This window comes from Cricetulus griseus (assembly GCF_003668045.3).
Source record: "Cricetulus griseus strain 17A/GY chromosome 1 unlocalized genomic scaffold, alternate assembly CriGri-PICRH-1.0 chr1_1, whole genome shotgun sequence".
Classification (NCBI taxonomy): Eukaryota; Metazoa; Chordata; class Mammalia; order Rodentia; family Cricetidae; genus Cricetulus; species Cricetulus griseus.
The window spans coordinates 216,449,970-216,461,716 of record NW_023276807.1 but is presented as its reverse complement, the minus strand read 5'-3'; the positions used below and the strand labels follow the sequence as shown (position 1 = coordinate 216,461,716).

Below are 11,747 nucleotides of genomic sequence, written 5' to 3'. Positions count from 1 at the left end.
CCAAACCTGGTGCCTGATGGGAATAGAGAGTACCTGGGAATGACTACACTTTGAGGCACACAAGGATAGGAGTCTTAGGAGTTACTATGGTACTGTTTTATCTCCATGGCCTTAGCTTCTGATTCATAGCAGGAAAAGAAGCAGAATGCCCATGATGGGACTGAACGTGATGAGCCAGACACTGGTGCTGGCTGCAAAGAGAGGACTGCGATCCAGACTTGAAGAGGTGGGGATAAACAGACACTGACAGAGTCTGGTCCGTCACCACCCTTTAGCAGAGGGGTGGTCAGTGTCTCCAGCGACAGAGCATGAGGGTGGGTCTCCATTGCCAGGATGGAGGGTAAGTCTAGAGCTAGAACTCAACAGAACTCTGACCACTGGAGGGTGGATGCCTGAACTCTGACTAGAAAAAGCCTGGGCCCAGATCCTAGGCTGGTGCTATCGACCTCCATCAGAAGAAGGAAGTTGTGCTAAAATGGTCTGTTCGTGTGTGATTGTGATGTGTACCTATATATAAGTTCTCTATCTGACTGTTCCTAACTTTCTTTCTGTGCTGGTTAGTTTTATGTCAATTTGATACAAGCTAGAATTATCTGAAAGGAGGGAACCTCAATTAAGAAAATGCTCCATAAGACCTGGCTGTAAGGCATTTTCTCAATTAGTGATTGATGGGGAAGGGCCCAGGCCATTTTAGGTGGTGCCATCCCAGGCTGGTAGTCCTGGGTTCGATAAGAAAGAAGGTTGAGAAAGCCATAAGCAAGCCAGTAAGCAGCTCCCCTCCATGGCCTCTGCATCTGCTCCTGCCTCTAGGTTTCCACCCTATTTAAATTCATGTCCTGACTTCCTTCAGTGATGGACTGCAAAGAGCAAGCACAAGCCAATTAATACCTGCCCACCCCAACTTGCTTTGGTCATGGTGTTTCATCACAGCAATAGTAACCATAACTAAGACACTCTCTTTATATGTGAATGTCTTGGTCCAGTCTTTGCTGCTGTAAGAAAATCCTTGAAGCTCAGCATGGTGGCACAGGACTTTAATCCCAGCACTGGAGGGAGGCATTTCTTCAATTGAGGCATCTTCTTCTCATGTGACTCTAGGTTGTGGCAGGTTGACAATAACAATTAACCTGTATGGTATGTGTCTACCTGCTGCTCTTTTGAACCGTCCTTTGTACCACAAGGATTTTGTGTGCTTGGTTTGGGGAGGAAATCCTCCTGCAGTCATCTTGAATATGAAGACACACAGAAATAGAAGCAGAGTCTTCACTTGGGGGGTGGCAGAATGCCTAAGTGTGACTTTAGTGGTTATCCAAGCTTCATGTAATGAGCTGTAGGACTCAGCACTTCCCGTTTGTTAGTTGGAGGGTGGGGGCTATACTAAGGGTTGATGAGAGGATCTGGACTTCTTTTGGTGCTGGCTGCTGGCATTCCTAACGAGAGTATGCCCTTCTTCTGGGGCTGCTCTTTGAGCACTTGGGCCACAATGCTCTCACCTCTCCCTCTCAGCTTTTGATGCTGATTGGAAAGAATGGATAAGTTGAAGTATAACTTATATGGGTTTTATTTCCAAGGGAAACTGGGGGGCAGTGGCATGAGTTTTGCCTCAGTGCTCTGAAAATCAAACCTAGACAGCTGACAGATTTCCTCTTGTGTGAGTACAGCCATTTGCTAAACATGTTCCAGAATTAAATGTCAGGAATGATTTGGGTGGGAATCAAGAATTTTCTGGGTCAATTAATGGGCTTTGGCTTGAGATCTAGTTTCTCTGAGACAATTCATTTCTCTTTGATTGAAGGAAGAAACAAAAACATGCAGATATTCTATTATCATTCAATTAGCCAATTCATTAATTGTTTTAGAAGCATTCTTGCACCATAACATAGCCTGGCTCCAAACTCATGATCTTTTGCCTCCCAAACCAGAGTGCTAGGATTGTAGGTATGTACCACCATGTCCAATTTGTATGACATTTTAAATGTAATTTAGTGTGTGTGTCTAGCAGGGTTTGTTGAGCACTGAGTGTCTGAAGATAAAGTTCAGGTCTAATTTGAATCTCAAAAATTTTAAATAGTGTCTTAGTTAGGATTTCTGTTGCTACAATGAAACGCCTTGACCAAAGAGCAAGTTGGGGAGGAAAGGGTTTATTAGGCTTACATTTCAGCATTCCTGTTCATCACTGAAGGAAGTCAGGACAGGAACTCAAACAGGGCAGGATCCCCCAAAGCAGGAGCTGATGCAGAGGTCATGGAGGAGTGCTGCTTACTGGCTTGCCTCACATAGCTTGCTCGGCCTTCTTTCTTATAGAACCCACGACTCGCAGCCAAAGGGTAGCACCACCCCCATAGGCTTGTTCCTCCCCCATTGATCACTAAATGAGAAAATGCCTTGCAGCTTGATCTCAAGGAGGCATCTCCTCAGCTGAGGCTCCTTCCTCAGATGACTCTAGCTTGAGTTAAGTTGACACAAAACCAGCCAGTACAAATAGAATACCTTGTATTTATTCTTTAATACTTTAACTATTTCAAGCATATAAACAATGTATCTGTATCGTAGCAACCTCCAACTCTCCCCTCAGTCCCTGCAGGCACCTCCAAATCCCTCATCCTGCTTCATGTATTCTCTCTGAGGGCAACCATGAGCAATAGCAATAACCTATGTTGTTTTGGGGGCCGCTGGAAAAGTTTGAATTTCTGACCATCATTCATTAATAATTTTGTAAGCAATTTAAAATGTGTTGGGCATTATACCAAACACTCCACAAGTATTTGTATTTCTATTTTGTAGTTTGATTGAAACTTTGAAAACGTGTCCATTGTGGAAAGTCTAAGAAATCTGAAGTGGGGCTGAAAAGATGAAGTTCTTTCGGTCCCTATGCCTGTGTTCTTTCTAGGGCAACCATAGAATGTTCTAGGGAATGTTCAACACCTCTGATGCCCAATATGGCAGACATAATATGGAGGCTAGTGAGCACTTGAAATGACACGAGAATCTTTGAGGAGTTAATTGAACTTTATTAATTTAAATGTAACTAGCCATAGATGGGTACTCGCTGCCATAGTGGACTGCACAGAACATGCCACTACCTGTTCATAAATGATCTGACTATGAGATCTCACTTGAGGCACATCTTCTGAGCAAACAGGGAGGGTAGGGCAGAGCAGCTGGAGAAAAAAAAGTAACATTTTATCCATGTAAAGGCACTTAAACTCCATAATTTAAAGGGAGGAAGGCCTCAAAGTTAGAAGTTAGCTTGGCAAGACTTCAGGAAAACTTTCATTATCCATTTCACTCCAAGATTACCAATATGTGGGCGATATTGACTGTGGAGGAGGGTGCCTGGGAAAACAAAGTGAAGTGTGTACAGAACTGCACTGTTGGCACTGTTCTTTTAGTTCTTTAGGGTAGCCTTCCACCCGGGGGATTGTTAGTTCCCTCAAATAGTATGAAGGAAAGGAGTATGTATAGAGTGAAGCTAGTTAAGCCTCCTTTTTTGATTTTTCATACTCAAAATAAGCTAAGAAAACAAATACAGTGTTTAAAAAAAAAACACCATCAGGAGTAATTTCAGGACATCGAAGCAGTACCCAGAGGGATCATTAACAATGAGAAGCTCCATATATGTGGCCTTAGAGGTGATTATTTTCCAAGGTTGAAGGACTCCAGACCTGTAGGGGCTAGATGAAGTAAAAACCTGATGAAGTTAGCTGGGCGTGGTGGCACACAACTTTAATCCCAGCAGGTGGATCTCTGTGAGTTTGAGGTCAGCCTAGTCTACAAAGAGAGTTCCAAGACAGCTAGGACTGTTACATAGAGAAACCCTGTCTCAAAAACAAAACAAAACAAAACAAAACAAATCTGATGAAATTAAGGATGGTAGGGACACTGGAACCAGGGAACACAATGTATGGATGCTGAAGTCATCAAGGATAATGACAAAGAGTGAAAATGAACAAGTTAAACCTGAGCAAGAAGGAACCCTGCTTTGGAGTCTGCTTTTCTGTGACATTCAATAAGGAATTACATGGCACTGGAGCAATCTTTGGCTTACCAGGCTCTAGGATTCTGTGCTCAACCAGTCAACCCCACTCTTAGTTCTTAGTCTCTTTGCACAAGCCCTCTCAGACACACTCAGAGGTGTGCTTCACCAATTTTCTCAGTGTTTCTAAGTCCAGGCTAGTTGACAAGATAAAATGCCCATAGGAAACACTGTTCTTGGGCTGCTGACTGACCCAGCATACAGGCCTACTGCAGTGTCATTCTGAACAGAATATTAAGAAGTCAGGAAACTTAAATTTAAACCCAGATTTTTAGGTTATTATAAGGAGGTTCATTTGTCAGTGTCTGGAGCTATATTTTTATTTAAGTTTGTTAGCTTCTTTTGTAGCTTTCAAGCATATAAACATGACTTTCACTTGCTGTGTTGCTTGGAGACCCACAAACATTTGGAGCCTGAGGAATTAGCATGCTAGAAAGGTCATGTGAGCCTTGAGTTCCTTTCTCAATGCCTACCCCACCTCTGGTCTTATTACTTGTATCATCATTTGCCATTTCTGGCAAGAAAGAAGTGGGGTAGAGGCAGTAAGCATGTTGTTCTATTTACCTGGGGATTCTAACATTAGTGCAATGTCTGACACTTGGAAAGCACTCACTCCACACATCCTAGTTGTGAGATGCTGGGTAAAAAGAGGTGGCAGAGAGGATAAAGCAATCTCACAAAAGAATACCTGGCAAAGTATAAAGGAAACTGAGCAACAGTGCACATAATTCTTCCAGTCAATTACCAGTGGTAAACAAAAAAGTTCTACTAACGAAGACTGATAAGTGATAGCCTTCCCCCCCTTATTTTGTTTTATCTTCTTCAAATGAGTCATTTGACCAGATTCAAAGGACACGCTGAGGGCTTGAAGTCTAGAGAAAAATGTAAATTAATTAAAAAAGAAAAAGAAAGAAAAGGGGGAGGGGAAGGGGTACAATTAAGATAGTTAAAAAAAATAAAATAGAGAAAAAAGAGTGCAACTTTTTGTTTTCCATGAGAAAGCACTACTGGCATCAGTAGACCGACCATACTTCAACAGGGCAAAGATGGTGTAAGACCTTTCATGGACTTGTAGTTACCAACTGACCACAACCAGTGACTCACAAAACAAATGCAGGTGACAGCTTGGCCACCAAAGGCCTTTCAGTTCCTAACTCAGACCTCAGGTTCTTCCAGATTTCTTTTGAAGATTGTCTTAACTGAATTCTTTATGGTATATTTCTACCAATCTGACCTGGCTCATTTTGATCATATGTAGTACAACTGCATACAAGCTTATATCTGCAGAAGATACAGAAACGCAATATTCTTATATATAAACCAAGTCCACCTGCCCGGGGGTGGGGTGGGTGGGTGGGGTGGGGTGGGGTGGGGTGGGGTGAATAAAAGCTGTTATTGTTCCAACCTCTCTCTGTTATTTCTTCTATGACTTTAAAGGGAGAAGGCAGGCTGGAGTCTGCAGCCCCAGGGCCTGATTACAGCCTGAAGGCTAGATTGTGTGTTAAGGTGGACTAGGAGCCATGGGGGCACAGGAAGGTAGAGCTGCCAAAGTGACGATTGCACAAGGATGCTTGGGAGAAATCAGGGCATGCTGGAACGCTATTATTTTCTTTTATCGATGAGAACTTAGTAGGTACTGTGCTGACCTGACAGATTCTTGAGACCAACAAAGTCTCTGCACTCATTGAGCTTAATAACGGTGCAGGGAGCAAGGTAGCATAAGCATAAACACACACATCACATTCACATGTATCTGTGGAGTGGAAACAAGCATGCTATTTATAACACCGAGGCAGAGCAAGAGAACAGAGTTTGAGGGTGGTTGCTATTTGAGGAGACCCCAAAGAAGCCAAAAGCGCAGAGCACGCGTGGCCGTTCTTTTTCTAATTTTCCAAGCTGTAGGGAGCAAGGTGCGCCCCCAGGAGCCCCGCCTCTCGCTCCCGATAGGCCGCAAGGTGCCATCTCCGGAGATGTCCTGCCCACCACCCCGCCCAGAGGCGGGGCTTCGAGCCCGCGCTCAGAAAGCGCCGCGCCGAAAGCGCGCGCCCAGCCCTCCCGGCATGCTTCTCGTCCTCTCATGGCGTGGCTCAGACCAGCGCCTGGCATGCTGGGAACTGTAGTTTCCGCCCGCCGCCCCGCGTCAGGGGTGGTGGTAAAAGCTGCTAGGTCGGGCTCCATTTCTAGCACATGACTAGCGGCGGTCGGGAGGCTCTACGGTGGGGTGAGGGCAGGGTCACCGCGACAGCCAGCAGGCCAGCGCCCCGGCCTCTCCCGGCGCGCGCCGCTCCTCAGCGCCGCCCCCGCGCCGCGGCCACCTCGCGCTCCGGGCGTCACGGAGCGCGCGCTCCTCCCCCTCCGTCCCCTCCCGCTCGACTCGCCGCCGCCCCGCCGCCGCCGCCGCAGGAGCAGCCGCCGCCGGAGCCGCGCGCAGCCATGGCCGAGAACCCCGGCTTGGAGAACCACCGCATCAAGAGCTTCAAGAACAAGGGCCGCGATGTGGAGGCGAGTGTGCTCCGAGTCTGGCCGGGCCGGGCGGCCGGGAGAGGAGGGGAGGGGAGGGGCGGGGGCCCGTGGCCGCTGGCTCTCGCCGGCTGGCGGTCAGTCCGGAGTTGGCCGCCGCCTCGGGGGGCGCCGCGGCCCGGGCTGCAGCCGCCTCCTGAGCGGCCAACGCGGGCACCGGGGACCGCTGGGCGCTCGGCGCCGCCGCGCGGGCGCGGCCTGCTGTCGGAGGGGAAGGGATGTGGAGCCGAGGCGGGGTCCGCGGGCCGCGCGGGAGGACGGACCGGGATGCTGCCGCCCCGCGTGCCGACCGCACCGCTGGGGCCCGGCCGGCGCTCGCGTCCTCAGCCGGTGCAGCCTCCCGCGCTGCTGCACATGGAGCCTCAGTCCCCGCGCCTACCTTGTGCGAGCCGGGCCCAGGCGGGCGGTGGCAGCCCTTAGAGGGGGGTGGGGACCAGCCGGGTAACTGACTTGTTTGAGGGTGGTGGATGGGGGAGGGTAGGATGCGCCAAGACCATTTTCTTATATTCCAGTGCTGTCCTTTGGACCAGTCTTCCCGAGCTGTTGCAGCTCATAACCCCTGTGACTGCTGGCATTTGGAGCGAGCTAAAGGTGGACAATAGTTTACCATCCATTGTGTTGAAGCTTTGGGAAGGAGATTATGCAGACCTCTGATCTTGGGTTTTTTCTTTCTTTCTTTCTTTTTTTAAAAAAAGCTCATCTTGGAGTGGGAGCGTGAATAGTAGGAAAACAATTTCTTTGACCTGTTTTGCCGAAATAAATTGCATACATAGATTCCTACGTCCTTGTGTATACCACATGCCACCAGGCTGGTAGATTTTCCAAGTGGTTGCAAAACTGTAAACATTCATTGTGGTCACTCAGTTCGCTGCTACTCAGCATGTTGCCATTGTCTCATTAAGGTGACATTAGCAGCTACTATTTGCAAACTCTGCTTATTGAGGTAGCGCTAGAGGTCTCTCTGCTCCTACTAAAACCAATGAAGTGTAATAGCACAAACTTCACTGGAACTCGACCTCTGAATTTGAGGGGGGAAGGAGTTTTAAGCCTATACCCTCTTTTCTATTCTAATAGTAGGTGATGGTTTGTATAGTCCTGTAATTTTTGGTAAGAGGCTAGTAAATACAGAGTTTGGTTTAGTAGAGAAGCAGGTGAAGCTGGGACATTTCTCAGAGCTACAAAATTAGGTATGAATTGGGAAAAACCTGGGGGAATATCTGTGGAATTCCCATTTGAGTGAGACTACAGGTCCTTTATCTCTATCCTGATCACATCTAAGTTTCCTTTTGGAGAAGTACTTCCAAACAAAAGTGAAAGCTAACAACTGGAACAGCCATCAGTCTCTATTTTTTAATAAGACTTGGTTTTTATCTTTTCTTCACCAGTAGTTTTTCTGTGTGTGTGTGTGTGTGTGAGTGTTACACCAGTAGTCTCTGTTGCTTTTTGTTGTTGTTGTTGTTGTTTGTTTCCTTTTTGAGACAGGACCTCATTGCAGAGCAGTCTGGTCAAACACACAAAATAATTCTCCTGCCTCAGTCTCCCAAGTGCTGGGATTACAGGCATGGGCTACCACACCCAGTTCCACAAGTAATTTTTCTTGAGGCTATCTTTTATTACTGTAAGCAAAACTGCATAGTTTGTGTGGATGTATTGCTCCTATTGCTTGTACATTCTTTACTTTTCTGGATGTTGGTGTAAGTTTTAGTCACAATTCACTTCTAGTATGGTGTCCTATTTGTTTAATGATACCTAATAAGGACTTTTTCATGGAATAGATCCACAGCAGGTACTTGCATGAAAAGAACAGTATAGTTGCCAAGCCATTGATTTTGTTCACAACATTACATTTTAAGGACATGTTAGGATAACTAAGACATGAAACAACAGGCATTCAGATGGTAGTTCTTTGTGTCAGACACTATGTTGTACCAAAAGTTTGCTACCTCATTTAATCCTTACTAGTTAGGTGTGACATTGTCTTTACTTTATCAGGGAAAAAAGTACTTTGACACAGAATGTCAGCATCCATGTAATGTGCTGGTCATGTCTGAGCATTCATTTTCTAAATGACTATTAGGTGCCTATAATGCTCAGCCTTCTTCATACAAAAGGACCTAAGATTCAGTTTGGCTTGAGCTTATAGTCAGTGTGTGAGAAAAACCTACACTGGATCAGGAGTGTTGACTTCCAAACAGCAGTGAGATCTGTTGATTCCTAATAGATGAATGGGGATGAACTGATCCTGAAGAGTCAGAGAAGTCTGGGCGCACATTCAGTAATTCCAGCACTTGGAACTGGGAGGCAGAGTGTTAGGAGGTCAAGGTCATCTTGGGCTACATGATACCCTACCTAAAAAATAAGTGAATGAAGGGTTGTAGTTGGGGAAGGGTAAGGGCCGGAGAAGGTGGGAGGCATTTGGAATTTTATTAAGTATTAATTGAAAAGTCCCAGTTTATGCAGTCAGCTGGTAAACAAGGAAAATAAGAAGGCAACCTTACTTATGTGAAGGGTTGTGAGTGAGTGGACAGGGTTGTAAAGAGATCTTGTAGACATTCATCAAGAGTGACTTCATAAGAGAGCTTTGGAGAGACAAAATGAAGTGATGGATCTTACAGGAAATATATATCAAACTTGAGATGGGCAGATGAAAAATTAGTGAATAACATCACAGGTGAAAAAGAGGTGTGTCTCCAAAGCTACACAGAGAAGCCCTGTCTCGAAAAACAAAAAACAAACAAACAAAAAAAGAGGTGTGACTATATTGGGGATGAACCTGAGACTTACATATGGCTTGTTGGTGTGAGAATTCATAAGTCAGGTATGTCCCTTGGAAGGTTTTGCTTAGTTGGGAGATCTGAGAAATGTATTCAGCCCAGAGAGAGATGCGGTGTCTCGATTAGAGCAGTGGAAAAAGGCATCTACAGAAATGTTTAGTTAGTCAGTGGAATAGTCGTGATCTTGTCTGTAGGAAGGGATTTTCCAAAAATTGAGACTGGACATACGGTTATAACCTGAAATGAGGTCTTGATCTTCCTCCCCTTTCTTTCTCTCCCTCTTAATCTTCCTACTTTTCCTCTTCCTTTCTTGTGTCAAGTTCACAGTAGAGGGTAAGTGAGCCTGAGTGCACCGGGGGAGGTAGGGGAGGGGCTGATTATCATTTTTAGTGGCTTGAAGCTTGAGTAAGGGAGTCACATTTTTATAGCCAACCTAGAAAGACAGTGAAGAGGAAACAGGTTTAAATTTATACCTCAGTACAAAGTTGTTTTCCCTTTTCAAACATGGAAAGGTGTGCAAAACAAATACTCTGCTAGTGTATGCTTCTAAAACAGATGTTCAGGCAACTGGAACCCATGTTAACCTTGTCTTGTTTATGTACACCTCAAGCATATGACTTTTTGTTTACTCATCTATTTTAGTGTGCATGTGCCACAACATACAGATTGAAGGAATTGACCTTTTCTTCCATGGGCAGGGATCAAACTCAGATTGCCAGGCTTGTGGAAGCTACTTTACCCACTAAGCTGTCTGGATGGCATGGATCTGACATTTTTTGTCAGTAATTAATATTAATAACAAGTTAAGAAACATGGTTTGAATGAAGCTCATGTGTTTGAATGGTCGGTCCCCAGTTGGTGAACTGTTTAGGAAGGATTAGGAGGTATGGCCTTGTTGGGGGAGATGTGTCACTGGAGGTGGTCTTTGAGCTTTCAAAGGCCCACAGCAGACCTAGTTGCACTTTGTTCTTTCCATTTGCAACTTGTGAACCAGATATGCACTCTCAGCTACTGTTACAGTGTCATGCCTGCCTGCCTGCCTCTCCACTCTGGGACATGATGATCATGGTCTAAGCCTCTGAAACTGTAAGCAAGCCCCCAGTTAAAAGCTTCCTTTTATAAATTGCTTTGCTCATGATGTCTCCCCACAGCAATAGGACAGTAACTAAGACAGAAACCTTAATACTTAATGAGTGTTTATGATGTTAAGTACTTCATATGGATTATTTATTTGGTCATGGCCATCATATGAAGTGGGCAGTGTTACAATTTCTATTTGCTCTGGAGGAAGCTTGAGGCCTACAACTCTTCAGCAGCTAGCTCTAAGTCATAGCATGGTAAGGGACTGAGCCTGTCAGCACTGTGACTAAATCAGGAAGGAGTTTTGCTCACTCTGCTCTCCCCCATTGATGGAAATTACGACTTGACATGAGTGAAGCATACCTGAAGGTTATTAAGCCAGGAAAGTAGTGAAGAAATGCTTACTATATCATAAAATTCCTATTTTGGTGTTTTCAAAGCTTGCTAATAAATCATATACAATTTATCATTGAATTTGTTTGCCCCCCACCCCCAACTTTTGCAAGGTTTCATTCTTACTATCAGGGCATTGTTTTACCAAGGAAATGTAACCCAGATTTTTGGGTTAACAAACACTTGAACATTTATACTTTAGATTTAGTGCCAAGGCTAAAACACATTTTTCATTTTTCAAATTCAGTTAGCAATTCCAAGGTTGTTTCTTTCTCTGCAAGACATTCTATTGGTAAGTAATTCTCCGTGACTTCGTACGTGCAATTCTATTATATACTACTGGCTATCTTTTTAGTTGGGCTTACTCTTGTAAGCTCTTCACTCAGCCACCTTCATCTACCTCTAGAATCAATAACATTCAGCAGACCCTTCAGAAAGGCCCCATAAGGTCTTTGCTGTGTGACCTATGTTCTGTACTATTTGCTATTTTCTAGTGCTTTCCTAAGTGAATTTCTTTTCACTTGTATGGTATAGAGTGCCATGACGTTCAACAATCCAGTCTGTGTATACAGTTTTAAAGTGTGTGAACTCTGTTGAGATGCCTAGTGGGATAGAGACTTTGCAATGTCGCTAATCATTTAGTGCTTGGTGGGTAAAGTTTCATACATACTGTTTGAGAAAAGGGACTAGATAATATACTTTTTAAACCTTTGTATTTAGGGATGAAAGATCAGCTTTTATGAGAGTTTTAGAAAAATTTCAAAAGATGATGTATATGCGTGCGTGCGTGTGTGCGTGTGTGTATGGCTATGTGGATATAAGTGCAGATACCCTCAGAATCCATAAGAGGGCTTTGGATACCCTGGAGTTAAGAGTTACAGGTACTTGTAGCTGCCTCCCATGGGTGCTGGGAATTGAACTCTCATCCTCTGCCAGAGAACAGT

The 11,747-nt window shown here is 44.9% G+C and overlaps 1 protein-coding gene across 1 annotated transcript in view; it reads left to right on the top strand.

Moving 5' to 3' along the window:
• The first annotated feature begins 6,175 nt into the window (after positions 1-6,175).
• The window catches only part of Kpna3 (karyopherin subunit alpha 3), an 82,435-nt gene continuing 76,863 nt past the window's right edge, over positions 6,176-11,747 (top strand). Inside the window, exon 1 of the mRNA XM_027390380.2 lies at positions 6,176-6,538. Coding sequence (XP_027246181.2) covers positions 6,224-6,538 — 315 coding nt within the window. The 5' untranslated portion in view covers positions 6,176-6,223. The remainder of the gene's footprint in view (positions 6,539-11,747) is intronic.